This window comes from Acomys russatus, chromosome 26 (genome assembly GCF_903995435.1).
Source record: "Acomys russatus chromosome 26, mAcoRus1.1, whole genome shotgun sequence".
Taxonomy (NCBI): domain Eukaryota; kingdom Metazoa; phylum Chordata; class Mammalia; order Rodentia; family Muridae; genus Acomys; species Acomys russatus.
Genome location: NC_067162.1, coordinates 48,775,439 through 48,793,611, shown reverse-complemented (window position 1 = coordinate 48,793,611; position 18,173 = coordinate 48,775,439). Strand labels below are relative to the sequence as shown.

General features: G+C 52.0%; 1 protein-coding gene across 1 annotated transcript in view; it reads right to left on the bottom strand.

Moving 5' to 3' along the window:
- Window positions 1-17,674, bottom strand: part of Galnt2 (polypeptide N-acetylgalactosaminyltransferase 2) — a 56,139-nt gene extending 38,465 nt beyond the window's left edge. Inside the window, exons 1-7 of the mRNA XM_051168871.1 lie at window positions 17,611-17,674; window positions 17,336-17,457; window positions 17,063-17,270; window positions 16,789-16,974; window positions 15,575-15,646; window positions 12,037-12,177; window positions 1,048-1,201 (exon numbers count right to left, since the gene is read on the bottom strand). Coding sequence (XP_051024828.1) covers window positions 1,048-1,201; window positions 12,037-12,177; window positions 15,575-15,646; window positions 16,789-16,974; window positions 17,063-17,270; window positions 17,336-17,457; window positions 17,611-17,674 — 947 coding nt within the window. The remainder of the gene's footprint in view (window positions 1-1,047; window positions 1,202-12,036; window positions 12,178-15,574; window positions 15,647-16,788; window positions 16,975-17,062; window positions 17,271-17,335; window positions 17,458-17,610) is intronic.
- Window positions 17,675-18,173: the final 499 nt, after the last annotated feature.

The window sequence follows — 18,173 nt, the reverse complement described above, 5'->3', positions numbered from 1 at the left end:
ATCAAGCCTCAGGTGGCCAGGTGGCATCTTGGCTCAGGCGGCCAGGTGGCATTTCCACTCCGACTCTGCTCTGTCCCCTGAGACGGAGGCCCTGTATTAGTTACTTTTCTCACTTCTGCGACAAGAAATCTGACAACACAAGGAAAGAAGGGTGTGTCTGGCTCCCTGCGCAGTCTATCCTGGTGGGGAAGACTTTAGGCAGAAACACAAGGCAGCTGGTCATGTTACAGGAAACAAAGACACATCCTGGTGCTCGCTTGCTTTCTCTTTTACTCAGCCTGGGACCACAGCTCACGGTATGATTCTGCCCACAGCTGAGGCGAGACCCACCTCGGTTAGCCTAATCTAGAAAGTCCTTTACAAATGGAGCCAGAGCCTTGTCTCCTAGATGACTATAACCCTGTCCTGTTGACACTTACAGGCCCTTCCAGCCTCGTGTCAGTAGCTCCTAGTCCAGTGCCTCAGTTTCCTCTCTGGGGCATGAAGACAGTTTGGGGGAGACGACCAAGGCTATGTGTAGCACTCTCCTTGTAAATGGTGTCAGAATAATCTCCAGGGTCTCAGGATGCCCCAGGCTGAGTTTGGGGGTATCAGGGCACCTCCCACCCAAGTCCTGAAAAGGAGAAGAGCCTGTGGAAGGCCTGTCTCCATTAGTGCCAGGAGGGAAGTGTGATCTCCTGCCCTCCGCCCTCTGCACCCCAGCTCCACTAAGAAGTTAGTTAATCTCTCCTCTGGTTTTCCAGAATGTTCCCAACTACAGCTGGCCCAGTAAGTGGGAGTTTAGATTTTCTTCCTTCCAAGGCTATGAACAGCATTTTATGAGGGCAGCTTCACAATACAGCAGACCGGCAAGTACAAGGCCCCCACACACGGCTTCCTCTCACTCCCTCTGTTAGCCAACAGCCTGCTACCCCTGTGAACGGCCAAGAGGCATTGAGTGTCACGTCACTTCAGGATCTTTCCTGCTGCGACAACACTAAGGCGTGAGGAACTCCAGTGCCGCTGGGAAGACACCCCCAGCTTTGCCCACATGCTCGGAGGACTTACTGGTCGTGCCGGGTGTCGGGGATGCCTCTATCCATACGCAGCTTGTCGCTCTCCACCTGGTTGAACTTGTTGCGTGCATAGGGGTCCTGCCCGGAGCGAACCATTGTGCCGCCGACATACGCCTCCTGGTTAAAGTCTGGCCAACGCACTTTCCCTGGAAAAGCAGAGCAGAGGGTGTGGGTCAAGTAGATACAAGACCAGAGTGTTGCTAGAGACGGCAGTAAGCGTTAAGTCACAAGACAGCAGCCTTGTTCACAGGGTGACAATTTTAATCAAAGAATCAGCTGAGAACAGCCCCAAGTACTGTCACACAGGAGACTGAGAATCTGCAGTCTGCAAGGCATGAGTGCAAGACCAGAGCCCAGACTTCATTCAAGGCTTCCTGAGACAGAGCCGGCAGCTCTGGCACCATTCCTCCTCCTGTGGAGGAGTCGGTCTCTGCCCACCTTCCCAAGGATTTCAGTCGTGTCCCAAAGCATCTCAGGCATGTAAAGGAGACAATGTAGGAATAAGTCAATAAAGTGTTCCACTGTGCAACCAGGTGCCACAAGCCAGGCTGTGTGGGTCCAAAACCAGTGCACAGAGGGAGTGGGGTGACCCTGAGGTGGTACTGAAGGCTGAAGGTGCTCAGCTGCAGTAGAGGTCCCAGGAGACGGTGAGGGTGGCAGCAGAGAAGGTGAGTGTTAGAGTCACAGCATGCGGGGTGCTGTCTGTTCTTTGGGTTGGATGGTTTTAAAGACAGTTTCTCAAATTCACTAGGCAGTAAAGATGAGCGACCCCCTGCCCCCAAATCCTCCTGCCACCATGTCCAGCTCTGTCATCTGTTCTTTGCACTTGCCTCTTCCTCCCTGTGAGGAGCGGTCTAAGCTGCTAACTATCACTGGGCCATGGGTGGTCACTGTTCATTCCTGCAACACCCCGTGCATAGGATACACCCTCTGAATCCTGCTACCGTCAGCACAATCAGTGAGCACAGGAGAGGGGCACAGTCCTACAGTATAGAAAGTGCCACACCCTAAGGAAGGGTGTTCCCGCCCTCCTGTGAGGCCTCCTTGGGGGTTCTCTATGGAGCTGTTAGGATGCCTGGCCCTACGGAGAAGTGAAGAGTGTGGCTGTCAGAGAGCCAGGCCTTTTCCTGGGGAGAAGGTTCTAGAATAGCCTGTCCACACGCAGACATTTACAGCCTTGCTTCAACTCCTTCCTGTTGCTACTTTCCCTGTAGTCGAGACTCCTGTGCCCTGTCTGGGAGTGACACATGGTCATGGAGAGGGTTTTATGTGGTGTAACAGGCCATGAAATTGCAGGGCCAGAGTCTCTGAGGCACTGGTCACACACTGGCATCATGATAGATCCAAAGGCACAGACCAGCTAAGGCAGGCTCATGCCTGGCCCCACTGAAGTGCTCATGTTCTGAGGATGAGAGAGACAGACTAGGGAACCGTATCTAACCCTGGGGACCAGAAAGCCCCCACAGAAGGCCTGTCTGAGCTGAGGAGCCCCTGTGGTACCCCCAATGAATGCCCTTCATGTTCAGCAGCTCCTCCCCCTGACCACCTGGACACACGGGATGGACCAGCTGGACACAAGGGCCCCACCTTGCTATGATGCTGCTCCTCCCTAGGACACGGAGCCATGGGACCTAAGTATCATTTCCTTTCAGAAACCATGGTAGGATGTGAGAATGCCAGGGGGGCTGCACATCGGTTCAACTGTGACATTCATCATTTCGCGGCTTGGAAGTCGTGACGCACTCCCACGAGTGGCTAGAGCCTCACAGCGTAACTCACCCTCAGGAGAGGGGAGATGCAGGTGCAGCCTATGTTTTCATGTGGGTGTGACATAAAACTGCCTTCGTCATTTAATAATGGTCCGAAACCCATAATCTGAAGAACACTGGGCTCAAGAACCTTGCGGAAATTGGTCTGTATCGTGCAGAACGGTCAGGCTACAGACTCCTGGGGCAGCGACAGCAGAAGGCAGAGGAGGAAAGTTCAGGGGACATGCTCCAACTCATACCCCAGTCGGCCTCCACTGCAGCCTGCCCACGCCCTCTAAGCAAGGCCACGCCTGAGCCTAGTCTCTTGACTCCATGCCAGCCCACAGAGACAGGCAGGCGGCCAGGTTCAGAGAGCTGAGAACCAGGCAGCACACGTCACAGGATGGAAGGACAAACCGAATCTTGATGCTCACAGGCCACTTGCACTCCTAACATCTTAAATTGTTCTGTTTTGGGAAATTACAAGTTTCAGGGGGTGGGGAGTGTGGTAAGTCAATCTTATGATAGGTTAAGAATGAGATGAAGGAAAGGCTACAGTCTCTAGTCAGAGCCCCACCCCTACCCCCACCCAGCACACCTTAGGGTGATGGAAAAGTCAGAGAGAAGATTTCACAGGAGGCAGCAGGAAAATAAAGTGTGCACGCAGAGACTGTGAGAGCCACAGGGCACACCACCCGAGCCTGGTGCGCACTGGCCGGGAGTGTGAAAACATTCAAGCAGGTTTGCTTGAGGAGCGGGCTTCTCGAAGGCTTAGCCTTCAGGTTGAGCTGTGTGCGTAGTGACCACACTTGGCCAGGCTGCAGCAGGAAGGCCACCATTCCTTGCCCAAGCCTCAGGCAGCCATCCGGGGCTCCCTACATCTCCGGAAGTTGTGCACAACCAGTCTAAGGCCACCTTCAAGACCATCCCTCTGAGGAGCACTGGCCTGTGACAATGCCAAGTCACCCTGGGGTTACTCCCATCCTCATCCCCCATAAGAAGGGATCCCGAAGTCCTTGGTGACAGCCCCCCACCTGCTGGCTCTTACTCTCAGCATTGTTAAGTACCCAGCATGCCACAAACCCCTGCCAACCACTGCTTTACTGCTGAGGTCTCAGCCTGGACCAAGCTGCCTGAAGCTGAGTGTCAAACTGGCCAGATCCTAGGCCTGGACTGGAAGGGCACAGCGTCAAACTGGCACTCACCCCACAGCAGCAGCAGCAGGCCAGGGAAGACCGCCAACTGGCTGGCAGGAAACAGGAAGCTGCAGCCAAAGCCGAGGCTCTTCCTACACAGCCCTTGCAGCTCCCTCTAATGTCACCCTCAGGGATCTGAGATGGAGAGGGGTGGCTTCCTCACCTGCCCACCAATGTTGTCCCACCTCTGATGGCCACTGGAGGCAAGCTAAGGGAAGGGCTGGGTGGACAGCAAGAGGGCGCAGGAACCCTCCTTCCCCTTCACCCTTCACCCGCATCCCGTAGCCATGGATACCATGGCTCAGAGTCAGGAGAGGGTGAGCCTGGATCATCAGTGCCTTTGGGAGAGAAGGAATGAGTCCCATGGGCACTGAAGACTTGACCTGAGGGATGGTGCTGTCAAGGTGACATCCCCACCTCTGTCTTCTGGACCATTCTATACTGCCTACCCTCCCCTACAGGCGATGCCTCACTCGGGCCACCCTTATCTTCCTCCACTCTTTCCCACAGATGGCTCACTGATAAGTCTCCTGATGCAGACTGCAGTGGTTCTGCCCTGCGACTCAACATTTATGATTGACATGGCGGCTGCAGAGAGGCTATCTATGACAGATCCCCTGGTGAGGCTCTTGAGTCAGCTCCGACTGCAATCCTTGGATTCCCAGTTCTAGTCAGAGACTTCCCACATCACCTGCCCTTGGTCAGGGCAGCTGGTGGCTGCACCTATAGGCCTGCTACACAGAGGGGCAGAGGCCCTGGGTGGCAATCTATCTAGCTCAGGGATTGCTTGTGTGACCAGGACAGAGGACCCCTCAGGACCAGAGGAACGCTAATGTCAAGTTTCTAACAGCTCATCTATAAATGAACTTGGAAAGGGACCACAAGTCTCTTACAGGAGGTGTCAGCCTTTACAAGACTCGTATCAACACATTTTAACTTAAGAAAAACGTAGATTTTGTTCTTAAAAATTGTGTTTTTATGAAACCCCATCATTGAAAGAACAATTGTATCAATCTATACTGAGTTTTCACAGAACATATATATGCACATCATCTTTCGAGGCTTTGGTGTGCAAGGGCTCCTGAGGGTGGGCACACTCTGTCACCACAGATATGTGCATGGGGAGGGGGCTATTATTGCTGGGTAACTGGCACGGTGGGAAAGCTCCTCTGTGAGAAACTTCTCTTGAAATAGGCATCCTAAAACAGCTCACTACCAGGGGTGAAAAAGCAGGAAATTCAAAGCAACGAAAAGTAATTTATCAATGAACATCAGGAACCACCAGCGTCACAGGACACACAGCTTGTTTAGAGCTGCCGATGCTATTGAGCTCACAGCTTCTCAGTAGTGAGCAGTGGCTGCTCTGCAGCCATGAGGTCTGTGCCCAGCTCCGAATCCGCATGAACAAATCTTCAAAGAGCTCTTCTCTTGAGTTGTGCAGGGTTCTTTGGTTTGCATGTTTGTTTTGGGGGATAGGGTCGCTCTATGTAGCCCAGGCTAGCCCGCAGTCCATTCTCCCAAAGCCCTCCGCAGAAGTAGTCACAGTTCCTGTAGGAGCCTCACCCAATGTCGCCTCCACCTATTCCAGCCATCGCTACCCAGAGTGATGCTAATCCACCGGGCTCTCCGAAAGCCCTGCTCCCAGAGGAGAACCCTTGGGAGGAGGTCAAAGCACAGGGGACCCCTTGCTATGGACCTCCTACTTCTGCATGGAGTGTGGGCTTTGGCCATTCCCAGTGAGCGAGTGAGTAAGTTCTGGGCGCTCGATGGTGCCTCGGTTCTGTGATGGACACCTAGCAGTTCTGGGCAGCAAGTGAAAGGAACTAATTTCCTTTGGCCTAACTAATACCAAAGCCGGGGGACAACCGAAGAAACAGAACTACACAATGAAATTTTTTCATAAACATATAGGAAAATCCTCAACAAAAATATTAGCAAATCAAATCCAGGAGTGTACAGCAAGCATTCCATTCCACAGGTGGGCTCATCCTAAGTTAGGCAAGGCTGTCTCAACAAATGCCATCAAGGAGGCACATGCGTGACAGAAGAAAAGGCCCTGACAAAACATGGCATAAACTCTCAGCAAACTAAGTTGACAAAGGAAGTGTGGGGCAAATCTAAAGCTCAAATATAAGAATTCAACAGTGTCTTGTTTGTCACTGATGACAAACAAGAAAGGAGGGCCGTCCCCTTCCACACTGTCCTGAGTCCTGGTTAAGGCAGCAAGAGAACAAGCGTTACACAGAAGAGAAAGGAAGAAATAAAACCGTCTTTGTTCACAAACGCCATGCTTATCTGTGTATAAAGTATGAAAGAAACAGCAACGAGGTGCCTAGAAGCAATTTCAGCAAGGCTGAAAGACATGAGACCAACTAATAAAGGTTGTGGCAGCATCATAAGCAACGAACACGTGGGGTCTAAAGTCAGAAACACAGTATCATCTGCACTGGCGCTCCCCAGAACGGACCTCACATTTAAAGCTAGACGCCGCCGCCTAAGAGCTATGATAAAGCCGCAAAGCTGTGATGAGAGAGGCCAGAGAAGGCGGGTAGGGGAGTGGCCACTTTCTCCATGTCTCTGGACAGAGGGCACTGCTGTCAATGCCAGTTCTCCCAGCTCCACCCACAGATCAATGCAGCACAATCGACATCTCAGCAAGCCGTTTTGTGGAGAGCAACAAACGGACTTGAGATTTCAAGTGAGGCAGCAGAAGATGCTGAAAATGGAGCCAGAGGCCTGACATCAGCCCCACATCTGCCTGACATCCGCCTGACATCAGCCCACGACTCTGTGAAGTCGCAATAACTGTAGTTTTGGTAGAACACATCAACTGATCTGAATAAAAAGTGAGACACACACACACAGTCAGGTGACTTTTAACAAAGGAAAGATAACAAAAAAGAAGTAAGCTCCCCCCATCCCATCCCACTTTTTTCCCCCCGGATGCTGGAGACAAACACCTTTTATTAAAGATACTGCTAAAATGTTGGCAAATATTTCAAAAAACAACACTTCCCTTTCAAGCGGCAGACGCTGAAAAGGACGAACCACACAACCTGAATCAACATTAGTTCAAATGCTTAAATTTTTATTTATTTATTTATTTATTTTTTAATGTACATAGATGTTTTGCCTACATGAATGTCTGGGTGAGGGTGTCAGATGATGAAATTACAGACAGGTGTGAGCTGCCATGTGGTTGCTGGGAATTGAACCCGGGTCCTCGGGAAGAGCAGTCAGTGCTCTTTTCCGCTGAGCCATCTCTCCGGCCCTTAGTTCAAATTCTTATACCCTCATAAGTTCTGTTCCCACGGGATGAGACAAGTGATAGTTTTAAATCAATGTTAACAGAGAAACTCCAGAAAACGGAGTTTTGTGCTGTTTAATGAGTCACAGCATGTTACGTTTAAATTATCTGCTCATTTTTATATTCCTAGTATACAGGATGAAAAAAAAATCTGATGTAGGTAATAGCTTCTTTGCATATCTTTCCTCAAAAAACACTTTACAGTAGTATATAAATAGGTTACCTACACATTTAATTTTATCATTTTGCCCCAAAACTATAGAGCTGTGTCATTTTTTATAACACCTTTTTTTTTTCCCCAACTTAAATAAAGGTGACAGACTGCTGAAAGGAAATGCTTTTGTCTTCCACAACAGAAGCAGCTATTTGACAGAAACAAACAAATAAGCAGAGTACTCTAACACTCATCAGTTTAACCCGAGCCCTGACAGACAGACTTGGAGCAGCAGCTTCTGAGCTTCATGCAGTTCAGATCCGCAGCAGCTCTGCAGACACACAGGCTGAACACGGGCTCTGACGCTGGCAGGCCACAGCGTGCTTCCTGTGAGTGTATCACTGGGAAGCAGGGAAGCTATGGACTAACCACACGATGTACTCAACTAACAAACACCTTAAGGCGGGGGTGGGTGTGCGGAGCTGTGCTAAATTCTGCCATGTCATGGGGTAACTTACAGGGCAGATTTAAGGCTGCAGAGACAGTCAGCCTGTATGTACATATGTACGCATGTAGAAAACTACATACATAGTTACACAACTTTCTGGGTTTTGTTTTTTTGTTTTTTCTTTTGAAAAGATTTTATTTATTTATTATGTATACAATATTTTGCCTGCACGTATGCCAGAAGAAGACACCAGATCTCATTATAGATGGTTGTGAGCCACCATATGGTTGCTGGGAATTGAACTCAGGACCTTTGGAAGAGCAGCCAGTGCTCTTAACCTCTGAGCTATCTCTCCAGCCCCAACTTTGTTTTTTGTTTGTTTGTTGTTTTTGTGTTTTATTTTTTTGAGACAGGGTTTCTCTGTGTAGCCTTGGCTGTCCTAGACTCACTTTGTAGACCAGGGTAGCCTCAAACTCACAGCAATTCGCCTGCCTCTGCCTCCTGAGTGTTGGGATTAAAGGAGTGCGCCACCATGTCTGGTGTCAACTTTCTGTTTTTTAACCCTCCAAAACAATGTTTGATTTTTTTTTTTTTTTACTTTGTAATGTCTAAATATTCTACCATTAAGACAAAGAGTTCACATTTTAAAAGGTCAGAGACAGACTTACGCTTATCCAAAAGCATTTCGTCCTGCACATTACCGTATAGTTTTGTTCTAAACACACACAAGACCTGAGTGTGAACATGGAATCCCCAATACATCTCTAAGGCCAAACGCACATTTTCAAGGAAAAGCTGATTTGAAGTACAGGATCTCGACATCTAAAATACTGTTTCTATTAGTAAGCAAGTCTTGAGGGAGGGAAAAGGCACCTTCAAAATGCAGGAAGCAATGTAAAATGGAGAGGAAGCGCAGCTTAAGTTTACGAACACTCAAACTCCCAAGAAGCAAAATTTCCTCTTTTAGCATCTAGAGCGGAGGTTCCCAACCCATGGCAGGTCACACACGCCCTGCATATCAGGCGTTTACACTAACATTCATCACAGGGCAAAGGCGCACTATAAAGTACAACGGAGATGTCCTATGGTGGGGCCACCACAACTGTGGGGTACTAACGGGTCACAGCATGAGGCAGGGGAGAACCACTGCTCCAAAGCAACTCATGGGAATTGTAAAAAAGCAGCCTCGGTTTACTCACACCTGCTGGACCAAGCATAGTTCCAGAGCCAGGACTCCGCCTGCTGCAGGCCAAACTGCCTGTTAGTCTTCTGGCGTGAGTCGGCTGGCTAAAAATACGCCCGCGTCTCTATTCTTCTTCATGGTCATTGGGACGGGACTGCTTGTGAGACGTCCTCATGAACATCATGGTACCCTCTCTAAGCTGGAGAAAGGCTTTTCCACTGTGCATCCAGTTCAGTAAGTCTCATGGCCTCAGTGTCCATCCAGGCACACAAGCCCTCCATTTGCCACACTCAGCCACACTCTGCACTGGAGTCACCCCTGTAACCCTGGTGTTGTTTACGGGAGACAACAGCAGACGTTTATCAGATGATGGGGGAGCTCAGGGGCTGAGGAGGCCACTACACGGGGGCACTGCTGCACAGAGGCACTGCAGCACGGGGGCACTGCTGCACGGGGCGCTGCTGCACGGGGCGCTGCTGCACGGGGCGCTGCTGCACGGGGGCACTGCTGCACGGGGCCTACTGCACGGGGGCACTGCTGGACGGGGCGCTGCTGCACGGGGGCACTGCTGCACAGGGGCACTGCTGCACGGGCGCTGCTGCACGGGGGCGCTGCTGCACGGGGGCGCTGCTGCACGGGGGCGCTGCTGGACAGGGTCACTGCTGCACAGGGGCGCTGCTGCACAGGGGCACTGCTGCACGGGCGCTGCTACACGGGGGCACTGCTGCACGGGGCGCTGCTGCACGGGGGCGCTGCTGCACGGGGCGCTGCTGCACGGGGGCACTGCTGGACAGGGTCACTGCTGCACAGGGGCGCTGCTGCACGGGGGCACCGCTGCACGGGGCGCTGCTACACAGGGGCACTGCTGCACGGGGGCACTGCTGCACGGGGCGCTGCTGCACGGGGTGCTGCTGCACGGGGGCACTGCTGGACGGGGTCACTGCTACACAGGGGCACTGCTGCACGGGGCGCTGCTACACGGGGGCCACTGCTGCACGGGGGGCGCTGCTGCACTGGGGCACTGCTGCACAGGGCGCTGCTGCGCGGGGGCACTGCTGCCTTCTCTAGCCCCTCACCGGGCCCTGGACTCCTGTGACTCAGCTTGGCAGTTTCTTCTCTCTGCTCTTCCTCCTTCTCTTCCATGGTCTCAATGTCATGCCTTTTCCCCCATTTCAAGACAGGGTTTCTCTGTGCAGCCCTGGCTGTCCTAGAACTTACTTTGTAGACCAGGCTGGCCTTGAAACCAGAGGTCCTTCTACCTGACTCCCAAATGCTGGGATTAACGGCGTGTGCCACCAGCAACCAGTGGAAAAGTAAACTTTCAGCAATCAGACACCCATAAGTGAATCAATCTAGGCAGACCCCTTCTATCGTTCATAAAAACTAACTCAAAAGGGATCCTAGGCATAAATAAAATTCTAGGAAATAACATTTTTAAAAGGTGCTGATCTATAGCCAAATCATCTCTTGCTGCCTTTAGTCTCCTCACAGCCACTTTCCAATCCCTGTGTCTGAAAAACTGTACCTGAAACCCCTGCGGATCCCCGCCCATGGCCGCCGCCTCCCAGCTGTCCTCACTGGTGGGCTAGGGAACACATTGTCTCTTTCCTGCAACTATAAAATCTCACAGAATCTCTTCCATGATAGAATATGCCACTGAGGTCACCTACATCCATGCTCCCAGGCCACAGTCATTACTCAGAATCAACGACTGCTTATTTCTTCCCTTTGGAACAAAGTGTGTTTTGCATTATTATTATATTTGCTTTATTATTTCTATAGTAGCTTTATTCACAGCTGCCAGAACTTGAAGCAACCAAGACACCATTCAGCAACTGAATGCAAAAATAAACTGTGGTATAGCCAGGCAACAGACTATTACTTAATGTTAAAAATTAGCCAGAAGGGCTAAAGAGATGGCTCAGTGGCTAAGAGTGCATGCTGCTCCTGCAGGGGACTGCAGTTCCCGGAACAGCATCCAGTGCTTACAAAACTGAGGGACCTGACACTTCTTCTGGCCTCTATAGGCAGCCACATACACGTGTTCACACATACACACACACACACACACACACACACACACAGTCTCAGATCTTCACTGCTATGAAGAGACACCATGACCACAGCAACTCTTATAAAGGCAAACATTTAGCCGGGGCTGGCGTACAGTTTCAGAGGTTTAGTCCATTATCGTCATGGCGGGAAGCATGGCAGCATGCAGGCAGACACGGTGCTGGAGAAGGGCTGAGAGTTCTGCGTCTTGATGCCACGGCAGTAGCGTGTACAGCCTCAGAGCCCGCCTCCACAGCGACACACCTCCTCCAGCAAGGCCACACCTCCTCTACTGCCAATTCATAGAGCCTAGCAGTGGCCAAGACTGCAAACACATGGGTTCTTGGGGGCCATTTCTATTTAAATCAACACACACACACACACACACACACACACACACACACACACACACACACACACAAGAAAGTGCCCTACCATCAAGAATGACCCTCACTCTGGACTCCGGAGGTGACCCTGAGTTAATGTAGTTCATAGCTTATTCCCAGTGTCCCATTCTGGTAAAGTTATAGACGGGTGGTGGGAGGTACATGTGTGGCATTGGAACATTCTAGATCTTTTGCCATTTTGCTATGAACCTAAAACTCCTTAAAAAAACAAAAAACAAAACAAAAACCACCAAATCAAGTCAGTTGGAAATTTTTTCATGTACTAAAACTTTAGTTCCCGTTGTTTGTATTTTACTGTTTCTCTTTCAATAAATTCTGCTGACCACCCACTAGCGCCCTGGCAGGAACTGCAAAGGCCTGTTCTTGGGCAGGGTTCAGTCGCTTAAGTAACTGATTATCTGCCCCAAGCCACGGCTCCTAGCGCCACACTCGGCCCATTAACAATTAAGAGGCCACAGAAGCCCAGCCCCAGCCCAGACACAGTACCTGGAGGGAGGGTCTCCACACCCTGAGCTTTCTCATCCCCATTGCTGTGGTGAAGGTCTTTCTTTTTAATGGAGTCGATGTCATTCCAGTCCTCCTGGAGAAAGAGAGACAGTGGGTGAGTCGCTGGCTCGGCTGGCTCGCCTGCACCCACTTCCCCACTTCAAAGGCTGGGGTCTCACGGTGTCGCCGTGAGCAGGAAATGCTCCCCCGGACTGGTCACTCTTCACAACCACTAGAAGCCAAGGCTCTACTCTAGGGAGAGCGTGGGGGACAGGACTCTACTGAGGACCACCGCAACTGTGTGCTGAGCACAGCACTGTCATGGCAACTGAGTCACAGAACCAAGGGAGGCGCTGGGAAATGGCAAAGGTTTGGGCCCTCTGAGCTCCCAGGGTGTCAGAGGGCCCATTGATTCTCACAGGGGTGCCAGGGAGCCAGCCTGCAGAATGAGATGGACGCTATAGTGGAACCTGTCCCATCCATCTGGGCAAGCAATTGGCTACGATTTATCAACATTAACTCAAACTAAATAACAGCCCCACAGCCACTCAGCTTAATGCACGTTCTGTCCACTTCAATCTAAGCTGATTGCTGTTTAAAAAAGAAAAAAAAGCGTGTCTGTGCACACCCAACAGGAGCCTCCCACAGGCCCAGCCTTGTGGAAGGAGGGTGCTGGCAGTGGGGACTTATCCAGTAGCCCATCCTGCTCTCCACACAGCCGCACTCCCTGACTGGCCTGCCATATGCGCCTTGCTGTACGCTGGACCTAGGCCCATAACCTGCACTTAACACACACGCTGCAGCCTTGCATTCCTCCTCTGGCTTCTACAGTGGAGTGATGTGGCTGGCTTTACCACGGCAAGGGCATACAGAGGGTAGGGAGAGAGAGGTGACGACGGATACCGACCCCCTCACTCCAAACCACATCGTAGACAGACTGGCTGGCGAGCCGAAGCTTCCCAGCCCCACCGACTCCCAGCACTCTCTGCTCCACACAGTGACAAATGTTTGAACATGCATCTGGACCCTATTTACATTTTTTTCTTGCACCCAGAAGGTTCTAAAATGATACTTGTAATCAGCTCTTCTGATTATTGGGTTATAAATAAACTTTCAACCTGCCACCAGTGGTGATTGTGCAGTGACCCTAGACACGCAGCAGCAGACTGTGTTGACTGTGGCTCTGCAACAAAGGGGCCACGTCAGGGACTGAGCCACCAGGCTCCAGCACGGCAGGCTGCGCGGGGCCATCTTTTAATTAAGAGCCATTTCTACTTCATAGCTGGTTTGTCAGACTTTCTGACTATTAATACTTCCTTCCCACTGGGGCGTCCGACCTCTCAAACTCTGGCTCCTGGATCAAGCTATTTCACCTTGAATAAAATCAAATGCTGATGCTGTCCCCAGAGCTGGTGGCTTCAGTCCTACTCTGTGGCAGTCACATAACCAACACTCCCAGGCCAACTCCCAGGGTTTTCCTCAGAACACACTTTCTCCCCACCCAGGCCCCTCCCTCCCCATCCACTGTCCCCACCACGCCCCTAATTCTGGAGGTGGTGGATTAACACAGTGCAAGACGGCAGGCATGAAGGATGAGACGGCTCATGGAACCTGGTGGGGACGGGGCCTGAGGAGAAGGCATGATTGCTCAGGCTGTGCACCGTCAGGAAACATCTATCCCACACCAGCCACTGTTCGTCCAGAAGCAAACTGGCAGGCATCCTTGCCTTACTCATATGACTGGAGATTTTAAGCAATTACAGAGGTCACCAGCTGCTAAGAAGCTGCCCCCACACCCTAACTCTAACCAAGCAAGGGGCCTCATTGTGAACATGTCATTAAAATTCAAAAATATGGTTCTGAGGGTCAATTAGGATGCCTTTGCAGTGGACGTTCACTCAAAATCCCTAACAGTGAGAAGGAGAAAGAGGGGGGTAGGAGGGGCAGGAGGGAGCAGGAAGAGCCCCTTAGAAGGACCATCTGGACAGGTGCTGTAAACACCACATCCACGACCACATCCTACTGTACAGGACTGAGTTGGGGCACACGCTGACCCCAGCTACAGAGGGCATCTGCTGTGCCACCTTCTAAAGGGGGGTAGTTCCCCTCCACACCAACTCACCCACCAGAGTGAAGGGATGTGGTCTGGGAACCCACTTCCCAGGACACATATGGCCACAATGGCAGGAAATGGGTTCAGACTCCCAGGGTGTCGCTCAGCCTCCAAGATAGTTTTGGCCCTCTCTCCTCCACGCCTATCAGGCGTGGGTTCAGCAGGCACAAGTGGCACCTCCATGCTGTGTCAACTTGGGTGAGGGCAGAGACCCAGCAGGCACCCTGGGGAAAGTTGTGCCCTGTGTACAGAGGCAGGGGTCAGGCAAACCTGGGGGCGGGATAAGGAGTCAGGCATGGCGGTGGCCTCAGACAAATAGAAGACACGGTAGGCAAAGGTACCTTGAGGTTGTTCTAAAAACGCCTCTTTGAAGAGGCTAGGCCTCTCCGAGGGGCCAAGAGGAAGACGCAGTATAAAGAAAGCGCACACTGGACCAGTAAGTCCAGGACAGAGAGACAGAGAGACGAGGTCAGAGGCGGCAGCAGGATTCCACGGACGCCCTGGACCCATGGGTGAGGCGCTCTAGTCAGGAAGCAAGGAGCCTGTGAAACTGAGGAGGAATCAGCAGTGCAGGACCCGGCATCGCCCGTGCTACCCTCAGGCCGAGACCACGGCGGGCAGTGCAGGACCCGGCAGAAGGGTCCGTGCTAAAAGATAAGCAGAGGATAAAACCACATGGTGAGGTAAGAGCCTAGCTTAAAGCCTGGGGCTCTAGGCAGGGCCCAGCGTCACTGGTCACTGAAGGAGGCTGGGCAAGCTGCCGTGAGCCCCTGTGCCCCAGGTCTGCTGCCTTTGGTGGCCTTTCACAATAGTCACTTGCTCATAAGTACAGCATGTAGCATACAGGACCCCTACGTCCTCTGTGGTCACATCCCTTTTGTGTACCCTCGGCGCCGGTTCTGCCCTTCCTCAGTGATGACTTTAAGGCTCCCCCATCTACAGATGTTAACAATACATGTAGACCAGTGGCACTGTTCAAATGTGAAAATGTCCTAATGCCAGCACGTGGTGAAGGCCTGTGCTCAGGGCTCCTGTCCAGGCTGGGGCCCAGGCACTGGGAGGAAGGAAGAGAAGAGTTTACTTAGTGACGGGTGGCTATGTGCCTGTGAGGTGGGACCACCAACCGCACGCTTGTGCCATGTTTGTAACAGACATAAAAATAGGCCTCTGGAAGAAAAGAGAAAATAAACAGGCTGTTTTAATCTCCCCTCCTCAAACACATTCTGCCGGTGTTAAATCATTTCAGCTACTAGACCATATGGTCAGGCACAGAACAAGTCCCTAAAATACTCCTGAGTGTCGGGTTCCTCGGTGTCACCTGTCAGCATCACTTAGAGACTGTTCACTAATTATCACCAGGGCTGAGTGGAACAGCAACACTTCGCTTATAAAAAGCCAGGTTGCCAGATTCGGAAAGGGGCTTACTCAGACTGGAGCACAGCTCCCAGAATTCAGACGCTCCAAACCCCTGGAGGTACCGCTCGCCCAGAAGCCAGGCTGTGGGAGCAGACCAGCCACAGACCACACCTCTCACCAAGGGACCCAGGAACTGTGGCTGTTTCTGATCCCTTGGGGTGGGAGTTCTCGCAGACACGCCCACTGCGTCAGGCCTCACTCTCACTGCCACGTGTCTTGTTGCTGTGACCAATACAACAGAAGGCTGGTGCTCATATCTCCCCAGGTAGCAGACACAGGACAGAAAGAAAGGTCTGTACTGCGGAGATGCACTTCACTGTCCCCTAAAGTTTCTATAACCTCCTAAAACAGTGCACCAAACCAACCAACCAGCTAGACGATGTGCCTCTAATCCACTGTACGTTACAGGGTTCCGTGCAGTCTCAGCAACCCTGGCCCCTCAGCCTCGGAAAGCAGACTGAGCTGTACGTGTAAGTAAAGGGCCTGTCTCAAACATGGGTTGAAGGTGAAAGCCAGTCCTCCTCCTCATCCCTGGCTGGTGGCGAGCAGCTTAGCACCACAGGCGTGCTTCATGGACACCTCACACTTCTCGGAAGTGGCTTTGCACCACGCATAATGGGGAGTAGTGAATCTTTCTGTCCCATTGTGCATGAATGGCACCTGGACACGCCTGAGGAACAGTAAGAGCTCAGAACGAATTCCTAGCCCACACTGACAGTTCTAGAATGGCCACTGGGCTAACAGCCAAAAGACATGAAAGTGTAAGAGTTAAGAGGGGACAAGAGAAGAATAAACACACACACACACACACACACACACACACACACACACACACACACACACACACACACACACAAGTTCTTAGACTTAAGAGTGTCCTGATGGCTGTTCCTACTCAATCCAATGCCTGTCTGAAACTCAATCTCACCCTCCAGGGCGGGAGCGGCTGGGGTTTGAGGTCCCGGCAGCCATGAGATGCCACTTAGCCTTATGCTCACTGTACAAGCCGCTTGGAGAGCTCTGTCCTGCTTGCATGAGCAGAGGGCAAGGGTCAGTGAAGTTGGAATGTGCTCTGTACACTCTCGTTGGCCACAAGCCATAAACACAGCATGGCAAAGGTCACCGTGCACTTATTTCACTACGCATGCCCATGGGAAAGTGCTCACAGGAGCACCTGTCCTCTAAAGCACTGGAACCCTGTTCTACCACAGGCCCTTTCTCACAGACACTGGAACCGTGCTCCACCACGGGCCCTTTCTCACAGACACTGGAACCCTGCTCCACCACGGGCCCTTTCTCACAGACACTGGAACCCTGCTCCACCACGGGCCCTTTCTCACAGACACTGGAACCCTGCTCCACCACGGGCCCTTTCTCACAGACACTGGAACCCTGCTCCACCACGGGCCCTTTCTCACAGACACTGGAACCCTGCTCTCCACCACGGCCCTTTCTCACAGACACTGGAACCCTGCTCCACCACGAGCCCTTTCTCACAGACACTGGAACCCTGCTCCACCACGGGCCCTTTCTCACAGACACTGGAACCCTGCTCCACCACAGGTCCTTTCTCACAGACGCTGGAACCCTGCTCCACCACAGGTCCTTTCTCACAGACACTGGAACCCTGCTCCACCACGGGCCCTTTCTCACAGACACTGGAACCCTGCTCCACCACAGGTCCTTTCTCACAGACGCTGGAACCCTGCTCCACCACAGGTCCTTTCTCACAGACACTGGAACCCTGCTCCACCACGAGCCCTTTCTCACAGACCCTTTCTCACAGACGCTGGAACCCTGCTCCACCACGGGCCCTTTCTCACAGACACTGGAACCCTGCTCCACCACGGGCCCTTTCTCACAGACACTGGAACCCTGCTCCACCACGGGCCCTTTCTCACAGACACAAAACCTGGCATGACACCCGGCATGCTCACCACATACATGCTATCAAAGCTCTTCCATCGAAGCATTCTCAGCCATGTGCACGTGCAACGGCTGCTAGCCGCCCAGTCAGTTGGCCACAAGCAGTAAGCCAGGCACACCTGAGACACACTGGGGACGATCAGACGTGTGCTTGTCTGTCACCCCAGGCAACTCTGGCTGCATCCTTGAGCCTCAGTTTCCCAATATAGCTCAACAGGACTCCATCCTGTCTCCAGAAGCGACACACTTACATGGGGCTCGGCGACGAGACCACACTGAGGACCCTGCCCAGCCTCTCTGGCTGAGGAAGCCTCGCTCCTGTACAGGACCTACAGAGGCCACTGCAGCTGCTGTTTCCTCCTTTCCTACCCTGGCTTGTTCTTAAACTATGCACAGTTTACTTCCACAGTCTCCTCTCCCAAGTACATGACCCCATGAGGGGAAAAAAAAACAAAACCAACCAAACAAAAACCCACCAGGCAACATGAGGGATATGCTCTACAAAATCCTTCATCAAGACTCATAAATGAATTTTTTAAAAAATCATAAGACAGTAGTGTGAGAGGAGTGCCAGAGCCAAGAGCCAAGGAAAACATGACCTAACATGCCCTGAGCCCACACACAACCCCTCACGAGTCATCTCCCTGGGACGTGTATTTGGACACAGGGACAACTGAATAAA